The following is a 20317-nucleotide window of genomic DNA, read 5'->3' as shown; positions in this document are numbered from 1 at the left end:
CTACTGTTTCGCTGCTTTCTAAACATTTTTCCTCGTTTTTTTCACTCTACTTTTAAATTGCAAGGTGTTCTTTTATACGGCAAAAACTACAAAACTGGCAACTTCAAAATGAAGTAAACGCACTACCAAGTTTAAACGAGATCTTTCCATTTAACATTTTTATACAAAACCAACAAATATACTTTACAAACTAACTTGGAAATATTTATTTAAACTTTATATTAAATAATGTACCTAAAATATTTTTTTTTAAATTGGGTTTAATTTCGATTTCAACTATTAAAAGATAAGGAATCTGCTGAACCAGAACTACTTCGTTATGAAATCGGTGATGTATGTGTTGTAAACAGGTTACTTTGGGGTTGTATCCCCTGAAACAAACACGTGTTTGATCAGACCCTTCCTAACAAACCCTTCCGGACAGGAGTTATGAGGTATTTACGGTTATACTCCGAGGAATCAACACCCCCAGAGGAATGATCGTTTCACATTTCGATGCTAGCATACTTTAGCACGTTGAAAGTTACCTAAGCTAATCATCAAGGTACAGGACATTTGTCATTGATTGTACTACTACTAGCACAGTATGTATGATTCGATCATTTCTGACCGATATATATATATTTTGTAAAACTAACAAAAATATATATTTTTCCTTTAAGTAGACGAAATGAGTGGGCAGAGTTCTCCAGCTGTCAGTGATGGTGGTATTACTCCCCTCCAGCAGATGGTGGCTTCTGGCTCTGGAGCCATCCTGACCTCGCTGTTCGGTAAGATACTACCTATGAGCATTTCTAAATGACCAGATTTGACTCTGCGTTTATTACTATGTAATATTTACCATGTTTATAAGCGTCTCTGTGTGAAGCTTTTAAAGAGGTTTGTGTCATTTTATTTTGAAATCTCTAGCTGATGCTGGATCTGTGAGATAGATGTAATACAGTACTGAACAACATGAAGGCTGGGATCAATCACCACGATTAGGTGGAGAGCCATGAAGATGGAGAATTGTCAATCACAAGCCAATCACTTACAAATTTAGTTGATGTGTGGCAGTGCAAGCCCAAATCTATCAAGGAGCATTTTAGACTTCAAATATTGTTGGAGGAACTGAGGACAGCCTGATTGCTTACAGGCTGAGGTTTCACAAGTTCTTGTACTGCTTTAGTTCTACCTCAGTCTGACCCTTTTTATTGAATCTTAAGTTAAGAAGCTTTGTTTCCCTGAGCCTTGATGTTTCCACGAAGAAGCTCACTTTGTTTGCTTCTCATTGCTCACCCTGGACTAAATCAGTGTTTCCTCCAGCAGAAAGCCACTTTCCCCTGATGGCACTGGATGCTTCTCTTTAAGAGCCGAGTTTTGATTTTATCAAAGCTCCATGCTCATTTTTGTGCACCTCCATATTTTACATGCAATTGTTTAAAGTTCATGATCACAGAGTTGAGCTTTTGGGAGTTCTCTCTTGATGTGGTCATTTTCTTTTTTCAAATCCTCCAAATTTGACTTTGTAGTATTCTGGTTCCAATATTTGTAGATGTTCTGTCATTATTTCTAGATTTTTACAATCTTCCTAAAGATATTTCTTTTTCTTTTTAAGCATAGACATAAATTCTTATCATTAAAGCCTGCGGTCATTGGCTGTGCTTCACTTTCAACAGCCTCAATTTTGCTCTCGTCTGCCTTTCAGATAAGCTCCACCCTTGGAGCTGCTTTCTGCAGCTGCAGAGACTGGAGCTGATGATCTTAATTTATATTTTAAATTAAGACGATTTATCTTGTCATCTTTCTGTTGTTGAACCCTTGGCTTCAGATTTGTGTGTCGCTCTCTTGCAGCCTTATGGTTCTGGTTTGTTGCTGCCAAATCAATAGTCTTTCATGGTTTGTTCTTTTTTTAAGGTTTCTTTTGCTTTGAGATATTCAGTTTCCATTTGAATATAGTTTGCATCATGCATGCTTTAAAGACCATGTTTTTATCCAAAATCTAAGTTATAATTTTTTTTTATCTCTAGAGAATGCTGTTTGTTTTGTGGTTCTGTTGGTGTTTTGTTCCCCCAAATACTTTCTGCTGTGCAGTCTGCAGACATAACAACATTTTTTTCCTGCCTCCTCGTGCTGTTGGTGAGAGATTTTTTTAAATCTGGAGATGGAAAGCAAAGTTTGGAAGCGCTCTTAACCATCGTTAACCATCGTTCTAGAGATTCATGGTCCATAGCAGAATTACTCAGAAGGACTCTTTGAACTTCCTCTTGCAGCATTTTATTCTTTCACCGCAACCACATGGGGGCGCTAGCTAGTTTTTCCACTTTCTGGGTAAATCCAGGGAGTTGGGTCAGGTAGGGCATCCGCTGTAAAACATAAGACAAAACACACATTTGAACCCCTTGGTAATTCCCTGTGGTGCCCCTTGAATGAGGTGTCGTCCTTTTTGGCACTTCCTTCTGTAATTTGCTGTGGCGCCCCATAAAGGAAGTGGCAAAAAAGGTCTTTTTTAGTGTTTTTATGCCAAACCGGTTTATTTACGTTGTACAGAAGGTCTTAAATAGGAGGAAATCTGTCCACACCCTGAAGAGAAAATGGTTTATTGTTTAACCACTTTCCTAAACACACGACACATAAATAAAATGCCAAAAGTAAAATAGCCAAACATTTCAGTTTGAATCATGAATGATAAAAAACAAAATCATCAAGGTAGAAAGTGTCATTTTCAGCTCTTGATTAAAGATCACTTTAATAATCCAATAGTACAAAGGGTTAAAAAAAACCTCAAACAGTTGGTTGTAAAAATGTTGAATTTTCTGCAACTCATATAAAACTGTTGCTTCTTTCAGTCACTCCTTTGGATGTTGTGAAAATAAGGCTGCAAGCACAGAAAAGCCCCTTCCCCAAAGGTAAAAAAGAAAAAAACACATTTCAAGTCTTATAGTTTTACACACAACATGGTAAATACTTCTCTTCTTGAAGGCAAATGTTTCGTTTACTGCAATGGACTGATGGACCACATATGTGTGTGTGAAAATGGCAATTCAAAGGCCTGGTACAAAGCCTCAGGGGAATTTACCGGCACCCTGGTAAGATGCCGTTAGACCTGAGCAGTAATAATCATTTTTTTATTCAACGTTAAAAGGCGATGCTCATAAATAACCCATTACGTTTGCTGTTAGAGGTTATCAAGTTTGCATAAAGTCAAACCAGCCGTTCTTAAAAAACTCAAACTGAATATTTAAATCTATAAATATAAATATTTGTCTTGTCTTCTGCAGGACGCTTTCATCAAGATCGTACGCCGTGAGGGAATTCGGTCACTGTGGAGTGGACTCCCTCCAACACTGTGAGAGTCTCCTTTATAACTACATGCAAAAATTCCACTGATAAAATGTAGTAGATTATTTTTTTCTCTGTGTATTGTTTTTTTGTTAGAATTTCAGTGGGATTTTTTTGTTGTTTTTTTTCTGTGTTCAGTGTGATGGCGGTTCCTGCCACAGTGATCTATTTCACGTGTTACGACCAGCTGTGCACAGCACTGAGGCTCAGGATGGGGGAGTACGCTCAGGAGGCTCCCCTCCTGGCAGGAGCTACTGCTAGAGGTAAAGCCGGCCTCTGCTCCTCTGATGTTTTTGTCATTCAACACCACAAAAAAAGCTGTCTCTGGAATAATGTAATCAGATAAAGCTGATATTTAACTGAGTTATTAAATAACAGGGTTTTAAAATTGGTCTGGCAATAATTTCCTGGGGGAGTTCACCTTTTTTTGCCCTTAAACCCTGACTTTGTAAAGTTATATCAGATTTCATTAAGGAAAGATTTTAATATCCGTCTTTAAGGATTCATTTGTGACTAATATTTACCTTTTCTTATGGATGGATGTCCTTTTTCAGCTGATTAGTCACATAATATAACTGTTTTTAGTTTTTGACGTGCCATATTTTTATACATTGTTTGCCGTTAGAGCATTATATTTGTGTGTAACATCTCATCATCTTCTCAGTGGGGTCTGCAACGGTGATCAGCCCCCTGGAGCTCATCCGCACCAAGCTGCAGTCCCAGAAACAGTCGTACAGAGAGCTTACCGCCTGCATCCGCTCAGCGGTGGAGACGGAGGGCTGGCTGTCTCTGTGGAGGGGTTTGGGCCCCACTCTGCTTCGGGATGTGCCCTTCTCAGCAATGTACTGGTACAACTATGAGAGGGGCAAGAGCTTTCTGGCTGAGTGGTACAAAACCGGGGAGCCCACTCTCACCATCACCTTCATGGCCGGAGCTGCGTCAGGTTCTGTGAGTCTGACAGCAAACCCTAAATGATTGATTAGCCTGCAGGCAGGACATGATGGATTGTGTAGCAATAAATGATCAAAGTCTCCTGCTTCTGTCAGGTTGCTTCCATTGTCACGTCACCTTTTGATGTCGTGAAAACAAGACGGCAGGTGGAGCTCGGGGAGCTACAAGCCAAAAACTGTAAGCGTGTCATTATTTATTCATTGGATGGTTCAGTTACTGCGTTTTGTGAAGATTATCACAGTTTCACAAAAGGTGTAAAAGGTTTGACTCAATTCAACAATGAATTGAGTCAAACCTTTTACACATTTTTAGGCAACACCCTGTGATCTTTGAAAAAGGTGAAGAAGGTTGATTCTTTTGCCTTTATCAAAGAGGCCTTTTGGGTTTTTCTCTCCTGTGATGGTCAGGAGGGAACTACAGATAAGGGATCCATTCAGGTGTTTCTCCTTGATTTGAAAGTCAGACAACACACGGCATCGTTTCATCAGATTTTAATCCTTTTAACTAAATGCCTTAAAGAAGGCATTAGTAAGCATTTACTAAAGCATTTATTTCTTTTTTTTTTTTTTTCTTGGAATGTTGTTTTTTTGTGTGGAGTTTCTCCTTACCAAGGAGGGTTTAAGGGCAGGGATGCCCAGTTTAGCTTAGTCTGTTTAGTTTAGCAGCTATTGTATTTTATAAATGATTTTATGTTTTGTGCAATTGTGAAGCCCATTGAGACAACAGTGTTGTAATATTGGGCTTTATAAATAAAACCAAATTGAATTGAATTAAAGGGGAACTCAAAAAACAAAAAAAAGACGATATTGCAGGAGTGGCAGTCAGAGATGCTCACACCTGTTTTCCAAGTCAAGTCTGGAATATTTGCTCTTAATGGGAAGTCTCAAGAGACTTATGCTTAAATCAGATATTTCATTGTCCATAATTGTTGTTAAACCATTTTAAACGGCTTGTGGGGACGCAAAGACTGCCTGTTGATATTACTGCCTTCCTAATGCAAAAGCTTTATAAAGAGAGCTTTTGTTTTTAGACCTGATGCCCATATCCTGCAGAAAGAAAATTAAAATAAGCAAATGATCATTGTACAGAAGTCCCAGACCGCAATTCCAGGTCTCTGCATGTGAGACATAAGTGCGACTCAAGTCTATATCCCCATCTAAATAATTTTAGTGCACATTATGTGATTATAGATTTTTTTTCTACACTTCACACTATTATCAAGTTTTATTAAGTGTGACCTTGTCTAAAGAGCTTTGCAGTGACTAAAATACAAAAATAGCTTCCAAACAGTTGAAAGCTACTTTTCTTCACAACAAAAATCCATGGAGGGATATTTGACGTTGACCAGTGTCCTTGTCCCTCCAGTGTCCTGCAAAACGTCAGCCTCCACCTTCTGCGTGATGTGCAGGATTGTGGCAGAGGACGGCTTTCGTGGGCTGTTTGTAGGTTCGTCTCCATTTAACAGATTAAGCTGTGTCTATGCCAATGCTTCAGTCTGAATAACATCCTCATATGCTCTGCGTCCCCGCCAGGTTTGATCCCCAGGCTGATCAAAGTAGCCCCCGCCTGCGCCATCATGATCAGCACGTACGAATTTGGGAAGGCTTTTTTCCGCAAGCACAATCAAGAAAGACCACTGCGGCCGCTCTACAGCAGTAACACATGATGGCTCTTATTGTTGAGAAAAAAATCACTTTATATAAATATTTAATGTAGTCATTTATAAATGAGTTCTAAATTCAATAATGTCTAACATTAAATGCACGAACAACAAATATTATGCTTCCATTCAAAAGCGAAATTCTGATTTTGGCCGCCAGATGGCAGTAAACATTTTTGACCTGCATCAGATGGCTGCTCCTCTGATCACATGCACCGTGCCAAACAATAAGTGATAGATGCAAAACTTTATTTTTCTTTTATGTTGCCTCTGCACAGAGTCTCCATATTGGAGCAGCCGTGCTACAGTGTTGCATAACATAATATGCAGTAAAGGTCGAGTTGAGAAACTCAAACGGAGCCAATGAAGAGTTCAGATTGACGGGCATTTTTTGACTTCATCTGACCCTTTTTTTTAATTTCTTCTTTTATTGGTCCTTGAAGGTTTTCCACTGCTTCTGTTCATCAGTCAATCAAATGTCCCAAACCCTCAATATCAAACCAAGTGAAGTTTATTTTAAATAAAACTTTTAAAGAAAATAAAGATCAGAGAAAACATCTGTTGTGCAAATTGAGACTACTGTGTGCTTCACCACAAACTGATCTAAAAGGTAACTTATTGCAGAGTCTTAGAATAAGTTATTGAACAGATTTGATGCAAAGACCTGTGAATGAAATACTGCATTTTACGTTTTTTTAAAGGGAACACAAACACTAAGTAGGATTTTACCTGAGAACAAAAACGAGTTTCAGTACGTGAAGCAAAAACTGGATAAATAAAACTGATGAAGGTTTGCATCCTAACTGAATCCAGAAGAGAATAAATATTTTTCTGTGTGACTGCAGGAAGCAGGCAACATCTAAGGCTTTTAAAACATTTGAAACATTCAAATGAAACATGAGAGTCTCCTCTCTTCAGATTTAAGACGGGACGTCGTCACACAGACTCAACTAATTTACACACATGCTGTTAAAGTTACAGTTAGATCTTCCCCGTTGTTTTTCTCATCTGTACACCAGTAAAACATTATCCGGTCAAACACACGCTACACTAGATTTCCAGCTCTCCTCCAAACCTGGGATAGATCCTTCACCCTGGAGAACCCGGCAACAATGTTCCTATGGGCTTTTAAATATAATTTGACTTTTCTGTTTGTTCATTCTGGGTAGCAACAATTAATAACAGCCAAAAAATATAAAAAACGAATAAATAATTAAAAAGAAAAAAAACAGGAGCCAAATTTGACCCTGTGGATTTTCCAGGGTTAAAAACAGAAAAGGGGAAACAAGCATTGCAGACATGGATAAAGTCCCTGCTGAGAATGCGCTTGGAGCATTTTCATCCCTTATGAAGGACTGATGTCTGGAGTGCTGATCTCTGTCGCAGGACTGGCCAAACACTCGTTAGACTTCAAGCTGGCCAAAGACTTGTAGCTGGTGACTGATGTTAGGGAGCCACACAGACCTCTCAGGGATGGAGTTTCCTCCTTACCTGAAAGATGCAATACACTTGGTTAACATCCAGGTCATTAGTGGAGGCTTTACTAAGTAAATCTGTTGGCAGACGTGCCTTGATGCAGCCACTGTGCGCTGGCTGACCTGGCCTCCAGAGTCAGAGTGTGAGCTGCTCTGAGAGAAGGCTGAGAGAGGCTCATGTCAGCAGACAGCTGCTCTAGAGTCTGGAAGCTATGCCTGCACGGAAGACAGTGATTTACAGAATCCATTTAGACTATCACCGACAACAAAGCATATGTTTCAGATGGTTACAACATTTTTAAATATAACATTTCATCCATTTCCTTTTTTTATTCAATGACTATTTCTGTGAAATTCTGGCAACCCACAACTGAGAACGTATTCAAGATACTGCGCAAAGATCACCAGAAAACATCAACAAAAAAGCCAAACCATTTTCTATGATCCAAATTATTCCAGATTGTTCCAAAAAGGAAATTACCTGCATGTATTTTAAACTTGGCTAATATAAGTAACTAAAGAATTTTAAATATAATTCCCCATATTTATTGCTTCTGTAGGAATCCAGAACTTCTTACTGTCTGGATTGTTTCCTGTAACTGACAACATTTATGACCACATTCTGAAAAAAAAAAAAGATAAAAATGTTACACCATGTCTATTTTTATTCTTCTGGGAAATAATCAAGGATGCACACATTTAAAACCCACACATGGTTATGTTCATTTTGACAGAACAGGTTATACTCAGTCTTTATATTCTAACTGGCACCATGAGGCAGATGCAAAAGTGCACTTCATACAAAAAAAAAAGCAATATTTCTGACTATCTGTGTATTTACTAATATATACATATTGAGCAAACTTCAGGTGTCAGTTTGGTCAAAAACTAAACACAAAAGAGGAAATAAATAGCTTTGATAGATATCTGAGTGGATCTGATATGAGCAAACCTATATATATATATAATGGAGGTTAAAAAGAAAAAGTTCATTTTCCGCGAAACTTATTTCCAAATAACGCGTTTAACACGTTAAGGAATCAATCTGCTAATTTACTGACGTTTGTATCTTAAACTAAATTAAGTGTCCGGGATTTGATTCTGAAAAATAAATTTACGTACTCTTCCCGCTGTCCTGGACTCCTTCTGTACAGCAGCGTATCCAAGGCAACGGCATTGGTATCCAAGGCATCAGGAGATGGCCACTGATTGGTTAAATGGGTAGTTAACTCTTGTCTGGACCTCAAGTCGTGGTTCTTTAGCACAGTCCTAAAAATACAAAGCAGTTTTAAAGTTACATTTACGTAAAAGAACCTGTTTAAAAGGAAAAAAAAAAGAAACTTTTTATGTAGAAGAAAGAGAATGTGGCAAATATCTGCATATTTCTTTAGGATTATGCTGTGCCATGGGAGATTGTCAGGTCTGCTGTAGGAAATTATTTAATATCTTCTGAAATCATGTCATTTACCATTGCCAGGATCTCAGCTCTGTGTTCATGCAAACAGGATCAGTTAAAAATATGAAAGGTCATAAAAAACTTATTCAAGACCCTTTGACAGGAATGAATTTGATAGTTTTTTTGATAGGTGCAACACATGCACCTTGGCTCAAAAAAGGTTGAAAATGGTTTAGATGATCTACGATCTACGATGCATGTTTTGGTCATAAATGTGTCAATGCAAAGATGATCCAGTGACTTTTAATATTTGATGGTTACCCAGGTAAATACTAATACAGGTTTTAAATGAAAATGTGCATTATTACAGGAAAACACTGACTAAAGCTCTTTCGTGATTAAGCTTTTTTTCAGTCTTCAAACACAAACAACCTATTTAAAGTCCTCATGATGCATACCTTCATAAAATTAAACTTTTATTTGATGAATGTTTAGGACACAATTATTATGAATGAAATCAATTGGGAATTCACCATTTACAGTCTTTTCAAGCAGCAGCTGCTTTTGTGACTTTCTAATGATTACATTGATGCACTCTTTATGTTGAAACCATGAAAGTCAGGCCTGCAGTTTTTTACATGCTTTACAAAAACATGCTGCAATGCATTTTGCAACACTTTGTCATATTTCTTTATAAAGATTGAAGATTCAACAGGTCAGGCAGAAATACAGCCCGAAACTCAATGATATGGTGAATTACAGCGTTCACATCAGGTCTGACGGGTTTGGTTTATAATCCCGATGATTCACATTAAAAGTGAAGGTAGAGTGCACATATTTTTTGTATTTATGGAGCGATTCAAACTCTATAGCGGCTAAATCTCAGCTGCAAAAATCCTCCTTAAACATTTTTTGGAGTTGATCCATAGTAAAGGTTTCCCATTGATTAGATCATTGATGAAAGAACAAGACTAACTCAGATGTTCTTGTTGACTTAAAGCATTATTGATTGCAGCTAATTCAAGAGCACACGCAGACCTCCCACCTCTGCAGCTCCCTATGTTTCTAGCAGCGCGCCTAATGGGATAAATACACAGTTGGAGCTGATGCAAAGCACCGCACAAAATCAACACAAACCGCGCCACAGGAGAGACTCACAGCTGGTCCTGCAGTTCCAGTATGATGTACTCCAGCTGTTCCTTCTCCAGCGTGTGGGAGAGGTGTGTGTCTGCCAGGCCCTGCTGAAGTGTCTTGTTATGAGACACGGCCTCCGACAGCTGGGCTTCTCGTAAACGGACCAGCTCTTCCAGGTAGTCCTACGGAAAAAGACAAAGATGTCAGCACTACTGAGCATCAAAGCTCAGTAGTAAAGGAACACATTATTTTTTTGAGATCCAGTTCAGTTGTTTCAGTGCGTCCTTTGCCCTGGCATTTACGATCCACTCTTATAATCCTCATGCAGAAAGGAAAATGCCATAATGGCATTAAAAATGCCAGCATGTCACACAGAGCTGGACATTTCAATTTAGATGGGATTTTTTTCTTAGGTCTCAGCTTCTCTATCAGGTCTTTATGTTTTCCCTATATTTTGACTAAACTGACTAGAGATGATACTTGGTCCTCCAATTATACTTTAACTTTAATAAACATAAACTTTACAAATATTAATCATGATTACACCCTTTTACTTTTACTATTTCAGCAGGTTTTATGGAGAAAGTAACCTAGAAATAACATGAACTACGTAACGCCTTGGAAATCTGAGATAGTACTTTTGTAAGGTAAGAGATTTCTTTATAAATAACAACAAAAATAATCTGTACTCTTTAGTTTGGAAGGAACCCAATCAAAGCTGGTTTCAAACCTTCTGCTCCAGAGCCATGCGGTACTTCTGCTCAAAGCGCTTGCACTTGCTGACCAAGTTGCTCTGCTCGGTGAAGATGGACGCAGCCGTTGCCGTTTTGTCTGGGGTGCTGCTTTCACTGCCGCTGCTACCCAGAGTCCTCATTTCCTCCTCGTCGCTGCTGATGCTGTCGGCCCTGCACAGGCAACCATGGCATGTTACAAACTACAGCGACCGTCCTGTACGGCTGTGACGGCCACTTTTATAATCCAGTTAATATATGATTGGAGAAGTTGTCTTCTTTCCAACAGAAAAAATTAGAAAAACATTTTAGCACATTTCTGCCACTTAGAGTTAATCATCTTTCGGATCATATTGAGCTGTGTACAATAGAACTAACAGTTTACTGATGAACTATTAGGAAATTTTTTTGCCTCATGGAAAAATTTTTGAACCCACATACTTCTGTCTGAACTTCAGGTAAGGCGTGTAGTCGATCACAGCGGGACAGCAGCCGTCCAGCCCCTCCCCTTTCAGACAGAAGCTGAAACCAAACAGGAAATTTTAAATGACGTGATCCAAGATGGATGTTTAAATGTCAAACGTACCCCTTTGTCATCCTCAGTTCCTAAAGTATTGAGAGGCATCGGGGACACATCAGTTACAGAAAAAGTTAAAAGAACTACTTCACCCAAACCCCACAAACCTATAACCAAAATTTATCAAGGATTTGTGTTTTATATAAATAAAAGATACCCAGAGAAAAAAAAATAAGAAAAGCAAAGTGACACAATTAAATATATCTAACATAAACATAACCAGAAATGACCGTATTAACACACAAACAATGACAGTTATAAATTCTAATATTAGGCAAAAATCAAGAGCATAATGTTAAATTCAAATTTTTCTCTACTCTACATCCAAACAGCTTTTGAAAATAATGAATCTGTTCAGGCAAAACAGAAAAATGAGTAAAAGAAAACTCCTGTTAAAGCTAAACAAATACAGACTACTGAAGACAAGAAGCTAATTTTGTCACTAATTCCATTTCATTTTATACTCCGACAGTCTAACAAAGATACTGATCTAGTGGACTTCATTTGTGTAACTCTTTAATTTGATCGTTGGAAATTGAACTTTGTTCAACTGTCTATGGTTGAGCTTACGTTTCCATTCAACACATTAGAACTCTTAAAGCAAATAGAGTTCCTTCAGCAGGACTCTTCTGAAGCCTTCATGCAGGAACAGCAGGAAACAAGATATTCCCTAAACAGTCTGAAAGAGCAGATAGTGAGCAGAACCTGAAATCAATGGTGTTGAGCCCAATCAGAGTGTCTGCCAGCAGCCCGGCCTCCTCTCCCAGCATGATTGCTCCCTCCTCATAAAACCTCCTGCGAGACACACATTAGCTGCATTAACTCAGAGCAGAGCTGCAGCAGTGATCACTGGTCTGACGGACATTATGTGGTTTTAGTGGAACTATAAATGGGGTGCATGGGGCTCTTTGTTTATATACATGTCACATTGACACCTGGTGGCTTTGAGGTCTCTTAGGGCAAAAGAGATGTACTCTGACAGTCGCTTCTCCATCAGGACCACTCTGATCCATGCCCTGCCCTGCACACAAAGAGTTTATTTCACCACAATAAACACACAGATATGTAATTCTCCTGAAAGCACAATGCCAAAATGTAAAAACCTGTAATAATTATATTGTTTGAATTCATCAAATCCTGTTTTTTTAACAGTGTGATTAAGCTCCTGCTCAAGATACTGAAAATCCAAAAATGTATTTCTGAGTTAAAGTTGCTTTTTACTAATGAACTACAATGAAAGTTGTGTTTATATTGTTTTTAACATGTTTTTGTTGCATATATTTTTGATGATAAAGGACAAATATTAAACAAAGTTAAGCTCCCAGCAACAGAGAGCGGAAGAGGTGGCGGGGTCTCTCTATGCCAACTGTCCCCTGAAGACATCTTCCCACCCTCCAGAAGCTATGTTCTAGAAAACGACACACGTTTTTTTGATTTAGGCTAAAAACCGCTTAAACATAATTAAAAGAAAAAAAGAAATTGGAACGCTTTTTAAATAGATCAAAAGATGATTGGAGCAGGACTTTAAAACCCCAATTAAAGACTGCTTCTTAATTACAAAATGAAAAGAAAGAAACTATTATAAAAATTTTATTAAAAAATGCAGAATACATTTCAAGTCAATGATGTTTTTTACAACTAAAACACACCTCTAATATTTCTTATATTTTTACAGGTGTTTCAAGAACTAAATCTGTGTCTTACTGCTGGTTTCCTGTTCTCCTTGCTGTGCTGAAAATTTCATTAAAATCTGTAGATGGATAAAGCCACACCTTTGCTCTTGATGGCCGCACATTTTCCATGTTCTCTATGCTTCGAATGCAGTTATGGGGTACTTTGCTGCAGGCAGCTTTTATGTAATCCCAGAAACTTCGAGGACTCTCGTAGCCAAACCAAGTTGTCTGACCTTTTAGGGAAAGACACAGAAAGAAGGTTTTGAAGGCAGGAATTCAGCACCCAATTATCCACTGTTACACTGACGACAACACACAACTTGACCTTTCTAATTAAGCCCAGTTCTTCTATTCTTCCAACTGCTCTTTCCTATTATTCGATACACTTTTATTTGTTTTATTTAAACACTTTTTATCAGGACTAAATCAGCACTCTCAAAAGTTAAAACTAAATGCTGAATCTTTGCCCAGGTCAAAATTCTGGATAGATCTCATTCCAGTCACACATTAAGGGTCCAATTTGATGAAAGTTGTGTTTTTGGTGTTTTAACATGTTGTAATGGCCTTTTTCTGATGATGGAGGACATATATAAAGAAAATCAAGCTTAAAATTTCTGAGTATTTCTTTATTCAAATCATTCTGAATCAGGAGTGGAAAAAATATCCTGCTGGAAAAAGCTTGTAGATGTGACGTAGAAAATATGCTGGGCGGGCCACAAGCTTCCTGCTCTGCTCCATTCCGATACATCCACTTAGACAAGAAGATCCATGTACATCTTAATCTTCCTCGTTTGAGCTTGTATTTGGCTCAAAACTGTATTGCTCCAATATTGCTAACGATTTTTAAAGCACTGCTAATGTTTTTCTTTGCACCGGTAATGTTAGGTTGTGGGTGTGAAAGGCTGTAAGCTAGCTGGAGAAAATGTAAACACAGAGCTCTCAGCAATGGGGAGGGGGCGGGGTTACCAAAAAGACCATTGAGAATGTTTTTAAAATAGCTCAAAAGATGATCAGACTGGGTCTGTAATGCCATGTCATGGTCAGCCTACTCCCACTGATGCAATGTAGTATAATATTAATATACATTAACTGTATGAGTTTATAGTTCTCAAGAAAAAAGTATGTGTGCATTTAAAAAGTAATAATGCTAACTCTAGTTGAAGCTACTGGGGTGCATAATGCCAGAAGGTCCTGGCGGATGAGCTAAAGACTTGAAAGTCTTTGCACTTCGATGTAAGTTACAGATAATTGTTCATTTTATTTGCATCACAGACACAGGATCCACTTTTAGCCATTTCTTACTGCAACAGCAGTAAAAACCTTTTTGCCCTTAAGACAAAAACAAACCTGTCTGATATCAGCTTATCAGCCTGTATATAATTAACATTAAGGAGACATAGCAACACCCACTGGACGAAATGATTCAATATGGGTACTACATTCTTTTTTCAAACTTTGCAGGGTCTCTTCTCATCCTTGAATCTACTCCTCTACTAGATATGTGTACTTTAGTTTTCCAGTCCAGAACTAAAATTAAAATAAATGACTTTCTTCAATTCTATAGACAGATATGAACTACTACCAGCTAAATAAATATCTAGGAACCATACAAACTGTACTCCCACATACCTTTACCTGGTTTCTACTAGCTCTGGATACATGTGTCATTTTTTGTCTTTTCTCAGTGTGTCCATGGAAGACACTAAGTGAAACCTCGCTTACCTTTAAATCGATGACCGAGGATGTGCTCCAAAATGGAAACAAAGTTAATGAACTCTGGAGACGAGTCATCTATTGTTTCAAAACAGGAGCGATCCAGCAAAGTCTTCACTGAAAATCTAAAACAAAAGACAACAGACACACATAGATTTTTTTCATTAGATGCATATTTTAAAAAAATGTCATCACGATGATTGTGATGGAGGTGTTTGAGTGTTGGAACTTAATTTATTTTTTATTTGAAAGAGCTTTAAGCAGATAAGTTGGGCAAAGATAATTTATACCAAATTCTTTTGGGAAAATTCTGTTTGAAGCCAAGCAATGCAGCCTGATATAGCTTTCGGCATTAAACATAATCCATAAAGAAGTCTCTCAAACCTCTTCTGTCAGCATATTAAAAATTAAAAAGTTCTGTTGAAAAATGTTCCATTAGGTGTAAAGCCAAACTTATTTTTGTTGTTCGATGCACTTCTGGGGTTTTTGTCTTTTTCTTTCTGACTTTACTGGTCAAAACCATTTGATCTTTTTACTTAGAAGAATTTAAATCAGACTGGACCTCCCTATTAACTTAGATAAAGCAAGATAAAGCAAAAGGTGAATCTGAATTGCAGATGCCCAAATGTTGTCTGTGGAGAAACACATTTGCTGTTTGCATCAGTTTCTTCAGAGTATTGGGGTAATCCTTGGATGAAACAGCCATTCACCAAACTTTTAAGTCATCAAATAATCCACACATTTTACAGCAACTCTGATGAATTTGTGATCAAACCAGCCATGAAATCCCGCCTACCATGAAGCAAACTAACTCTGCTTAATCAGGTTTCCGATAATCACACAGGAAGCAGTTAATGACCAAGCGTGTGAGTATGTGGACCTCATCATAATATCTTATCTGTGGTTGCTTAGTCTCCTGGATGACTACGTGCAGAGCATTTAAGCAACTGATAAGAGTGCTCGAGTGATTTAATCCCAAAGTTTTCTTTGTAAACCATGCAACTTTAAAGCCCCCTTTAAATAAAATTTGGTTACTATTTACCAAATAAAGATTATAAGCAAAATCTGAAAAAATGCTGATAGTATAGGATAGTTGCTGCTTTTTACATGCAATCGCTAAAGTGATGATATAGGAGGAAAAAAGTCAGCAGTAAAATTTGCAAATTATCATTAAGTTTAAACAAACCACTAAATATGGTCCTGTGGATTTTTTACTTTTAAACTAAATGGTTTGATGTAAAAAGGCTGAGATTACTATAAAAACCTTTTTTAAATACATCTTGTGTATAAATAATAACTGAAATAAAATCTTCTTGATTTTAAAGGTGATCTTTTTGCTCTTTAAGCAGCATTAACAGGAGTTTACACAGTAGGTTAAATGATGTAAAACATATTTTTGCCTATTTCTTTATGTCAAAGTTGTATTTTGCCGGCTGCTATTGTTCTGAATGTGGGTCTTCCTCCAGTCTCCATTTATGATGCAGTTGAAGCACCCATAAACAATTCTGGATAAATCTGAGTCAAGAAAAATGGCATATATAGATTAGAATAAATATAAAAAATTATAAAAAACAAACATTGCATAACATAATGAGATCCCTGCAAAATTCCAATGAAATGAAATTATACCGTGTAAATATATATATTTTTTAAACTGCAGAAACAGTTCAAACTATTGATTATTAAGAAATCTCTACTTATAAATTGGAATTTGAACGTACGTTCTTTTATTCCTGTACATAAATCTTAAATAAATAAAAGAGTCATTCTTAGGTTTGATGTATTTAACCATTATTACGTCAAAAGATGTTAAACTTTGGTTCCCACAAAACATTTTGTATGACAAAGAGATTAAACAAACTAATTTTTCCTGTTTTTGATTAAAAACATAGTAAAGAAAGCAGAAAAAATGACTAACACAAAGTAGCCAGCATTGAAGTGGTACTGATCACGAGAATCCTGTGACTGAGCTTCATGAATGGAGTGACTTGCAAGAATCAATGGGTCTGTGATGGATTTGCAAAATAAAAATGTAATTTTCTGTCCTTTTAGCTTTCAGGATTGTTCATTCTAGCTATTTATATGTCAATCTGTCATGAATTTTAAAGATTTTGTTTGCCTGAAAATCTTTCATAAAACATGGAACATCTGACTTTTTTTTATTGCATTTTTGTTTCTACTGTGATTTTTTTGGTGTTTATAATTTCTTAAAATAGTCCTCCAGGAATGAATTAACCCTTGTGCTAGGCACTTAAACGTTGGGAGTTGGGTCATCTAGACCAGTGTTTTTCAACCAGTGTGCCGCGGCACACTAGTGTGCCGTGGGAGATGGTCAAGTGTGCCGTGGAAAATTGCCCTCATTAACTGATCTAAAAACATTTCCCATCTTCAGGATTTCAGCTCTGTGTTCATCCAAACAGGCCTTGATAAAACACTGAGGAGTTAGGAATATAAAAGATCGTAAAATACTTTTTCTTTGCGTTTATTTTATTTTATTAAAGACATTTGGATAAGAATGACAGTACCACGATTCAGCTGCAGCTCCGGCTGTGTTTGGGAAAAGTCCCGTTCCTTTGATTGTCTCCACCAATCATTCTTGAGGGGCTTAATCACATGTCATCAGTCTGACCAATCAGAAGTGGTTAAAGTCTTCACTTCCTTGTCCCGATTTAGCTCGTAAAGTCGCTCAGTTCTAACAAAAATACCAGCTAAAGCTCGTCTTTTGCGCTGTTGCTTTCCACAGAATCCGGTATCAGACCGTGGAACAAGTGAACAAAACAATGAAGCTCCGAAAACCGATCTCCGGCCGTTTTATGCACTACATCTCCCATGATGCATTGGGTTGTGAGAGTGACAGCGCATACGGAGATCTGTTGTTAAACGTCTTGAAACCAACGAACACGCATCAAACTATTTTTAAATCTTCTAACTTAACTTTTATTGAATCTTTTAGGGAAAAAAAGCTGCAGTTTCCAGCTTTTTCTGCAAGAATTATCTCAAAAATGCATGTGAGATTGTGGAGGGGCTGTAGATCAATACATACTATGAGTTTCTCCTTCTTTTTTTTTAATTTTTGGATGCTGGTGTGCCGCGGGATTTTTTTTAAGGTTAAAGTGTGCCGTGGCTCAGAAAAGGTTGAAAAACACTGATCTAGACCCACTAGACAGTGCGCTGAACCTTTTTTCCTCAATGATTTGTGAACCTCACTGGTGTCCATGGATTACATGAAATCTTTCCACCTTTATCCACGTTTGTCATTGTATGGAGAACACGTCAATGTAAGGGTGGGGTCATCTAAGATAGCACAAGGGTTAAACCTATTTAATCAAATTTGATTGAGTTTCTTTAGAAGAAGTTCATTAGTTTCTTGAAAACATTTGGATTTAGAAACAACTGAAGAAGCTATTTCTACTGCAGTCTAGTGTTGAAAGATGATGGCTCACACAGAAACTGGAGACCCTCAGAGGAGCAGTGATTTCCAGAATGTTCCAGCCTTGCTTCTATTTATTTTAGTCTGGTGCTGCACTGGGATGTGGAGGTTATCGCTCTCATTTCCCAATAAGAAGGCTCAGATCTCTGCTGTGGCATGGTGTGTCTGTTAGCTCCAAGGGTTTTCTTTGGCAGAGTTCTCTGTCCAGCAGCGCGTGTATGACAACAATGTTTAAATATTGAGTATAAAAGCACAAATTATTAGTCCTTTCCTTGTTATCACAGTGGCAGCTAGGAAAACCATGAATTGAGAACTATCTTAATAAACAAATGTCTGTGAACTCTTGTGATTCTGATGCATGAGGGTATACAATCCATTCTAAATAAACTCTGTAGAGACCATAACTGAGGTCATTAAAGAAGAAAGACCTACAATTAAAGAAAATTTCAGGCACAATCCATTCCACCACTACTGAAATTTCTAGCACACATAGACACAAGGAACAAAAACTCTTGGTTTTGAACTTTTCGTGTTTGATAGGTTAGGAAAAACTTTTTTTCCCCCTAATTTTTCCAAAACGTTTATATTTACTAATCTTGCATTAATACCATGCACGATTTTAAAGTCTTACATCATGAAGTAAAACTTTTTGTTTGTGGGTTTCGGCTACCAGCTGAGATAAAAATAAAGTATATTTGTACGTTTTACAAACAAAGCTTTGAGCTGTTTATTTGCCAAGGATACAAAAAGGAAGGATAATCATCTGCAATAATGTTTTTAATGTTACGAATAAAACTCAAAGAAAAAAATCGGGTGAAATTTTATGAGATATTGGTAAATGAGAGCTACTTTATCTGAAAAATCTATTTTTTATCTGACATATTGGTATTAAAAAATGTCTAGCTAAATCCTTTATGGCCAACATTTCCAAAAATGACATACAGTAATTGTGTCTGAGATATTTATTCATCCTTTGAGAGAAGAAGTAACACAAAGGTAAAAAAAAAAAAAAAAGTATTTCAAACTGAATAGAAAATTATTTTCAATGTTTTTTTTTATCTATTACATTATAACAAGCAAAATATTAATAAAAATAATTATTCATTAAAAACATAATTTTAGTCAGTTTTTGCTCATTTTACATATATTCAGTTTATTTCTTGTTTTTCAAATCCCCACATTGATGGATGGTGAGGAGGCAGGAGGCTCCTTGCTGTTTAAATGGATTCTGACTAAGCTCTGCCAGAAACTGTTTGCTACACAGCAATATCATTAATTAACTCCCAAACATTCAGTGATGGCATAATCCCTGCAGGTGAAATTCGAAGGGTAGGGCTGCACCAAGTGTTCAAATAAAAATAATAATAATAAACATGTAATTATAATTAAAGAGCAATTTTAGACAGCAAAAGAACTTTGGAAAGCTTTAAAATGTGAAGAAAGAGATGAGAAGAAATTCATATTTAGCTATTCCATTATCATGGTGTAATTAAAAAAATGATAGTAGTATTCAATTATTTATTTAGTTTGTTTATTTATTGATGCTTTTGCCGAGCGTTTACAATCAGGATTTTGTGTGCATCAAAAACAAAACCTGATACATTCAGTTATTTTTTATCAGACTGCCTAAATGCTTAAATGTAAATGATTCTATCAGATTTAAGTCATACTTAATTGCAGAATTGAAGACATGCTTCTAACATGCGTCCGGCTCACCTAATGAATTAAAAAATCTGCCGTCACTCAGCAGCAGCAGCAGCACCTCGTGCTGTAATGAAGATACAGAAGAGCAGAAACGCGTTCCCACCTGCACACCGTCAGCAGGTTCCTCCTCTCCACCGCGGCGCTTCTGCTTCCTCCGAGTTTGCGGACAGGATGCTGCCCGACGCACACAGACGCCATCCCCGCTGCCGTGCGTGACGGGCAGCTTTGGACCCGCTGTGCCGCTCCAGCACACGTCCAGCCTCTGTTTGTCACTGCAGAGGAACACAAGATGCTCTGCTGACAGAAGGAGCGAGCAGAAAGATGCACAAGCAAGACAAAGCAAGGGCTTCCGGTGGGGATTTTCAAAATAAGATTCCTGAAAGTCAGAAGTGACTTCAAATGGACTTTTGTTTTGTAGTAAATTATATAAAATTCTAATTGGGCTTGCAGTTTACATTTAGGACACCAGCTATGACAAAAACAAAAAAATCCACCTTTGTCCCAGTGGGCTGACTCCATCATAAAAATAAAGCTCCACGGTGAATCACAACC

The 20317-nt window shown here is 37.4% G+C and overlaps 2 protein-coding genes across 14 annotated transcripts; one reads left to right on the top strand and one right to left on the bottom strand.

The window, feature by feature from the left end:
• Positions 1 to 297: 297 nt before the first annotated feature.
• slc25a40 (solute carrier family 25 member 40) lies at positions 298 to 6502 on the top strand. Of its 12 annotated transcripts, none has more exons than XM_078932649.1 (10): positions 298 to 434; positions 663 to 770; positions 2829 to 2888; positions 2962 to 3068; positions 3261 to 3328; positions 3460 to 3584; positions 3986 to 4269; positions 4368 to 4449; positions 5638 to 5714; positions 5805 to 6502. In XM_078932649.1, the coding sequence occupies exons 2-10, from the start codon at positions 671 to 673 to the stop codon at positions 5808 to 5810; spliced, it is 909 nt and encodes a 302-aa protein (XP_078788775.1). In that variant the 5' UTR covers positions 298 to 434; positions 663 to 670; the 3' UTR covers positions 5811 to 6502. The 12 variants fall into 12 exon arrangements, with proteins under 12 accessions (XP_078788775.1, XP_011483557.1, XP_078788770.1 ...); XM_011485255.4 differs by having other exon boundaries at positions 5638 to 5718; XM_078932644.1 differs by having other exon boundaries at positions 306 to 434; positions 666 to 770; positions 5638 to 5718.
• On the bottom strand, positions 6428 to 20114 carry rundc3b (RUN domain containing 3b). Of its 2 annotated transcripts, none has more exons than XM_004077882.5 (11): positions 19869 to 20114; positions 14641 to 14756; positions 13018 to 13151; positions 12181 to 12266; positions 11951 to 12040; positions 11110 to 11190; positions 10668 to 10842; positions 9962 to 10119; positions 8530 to 8676; positions 7502 to 7623; positions 6428 to 7423 (listed from the first exon to the last, which is right to left on the bottom strand). In XM_004077882.5, the coding sequence occupies exons 1-11, from the start codon at positions 19961 to 19963 to the stop codon at positions 7278 to 7280; spliced, it is 1350 nt and encodes a 449-aa protein (XP_004077930.1). In that variant the 5' UTR covers positions 19964 to 20114; the 3' UTR covers positions 6428 to 7277. The 2 variants fall into 2 exon arrangements, with proteins under 2 accessions (XP_004077930.1, XP_078788769.1); XM_078932643.1 differs by having other exon boundaries at positions 19778 to 20090.
• Between the last annotated feature and the right edge of the window lie 203 nt (positions 20115 to 20317).

Source organism: Oryzias latipes, chromosome 16 (assembly GCF_053564925.1).
Source record: "Oryzias latipes strain Hd-rR chromosome 16, Olatipes_Hd-rR_3.1".
Lineage (NCBI taxonomy): Eukaryota > Metazoa > Chordata > Actinopteri > Beloniformes > Adrianichthyidae > Oryzias > Oryzias latipes.
This window is presented reverse-complemented; position numbering and strand designations above follow the sequence as displayed.

Coding starts and splice junctions, on each gene's coding strand:
- slc25a40 (XM_011485255.4), top strand. CDS start 671: ATGAGTGGGCAGAGTTCTCCAGCTGTCAGTGATGGTGGTATTACTCCC. Junction 4,270..4,367: donor CCGGAGCTGCGTCAGGTTCT/GTGAGTCTGACA, acceptor TGCTTCTGTCAG/GTTGCTTCCATTGTCACGTC. Junction 5,719..5,804: donor CTTTCGTGGGCTGTTTGTAG/GTTCGTCTCCAT, acceptor CGTCCCCGCCAG/GTTTGATCCCCAGGCTGATC.
- rundc3b (XM_004077882.5), bottom strand. CDS start 19,963: ATGGCGTCTGTGTGCGTCGGGCAGCATCCTGTCCGCAAACTCGGAGGA. Junction 12,267..13,017: donor TGCGGCCATCAAGAGCAAAG/GTGTGGCTTTAT, acceptor CTTTGTGTGCAG/GGCAGGGCATGGATCAGAGT. Junction 12,041..12,180: donor AGAGACCTCAAAGCCACCAG/GTGTCAATGTGA, acceptor TGTGTCTCGCAG/GAGGTTTTATGAGGAGGGAG.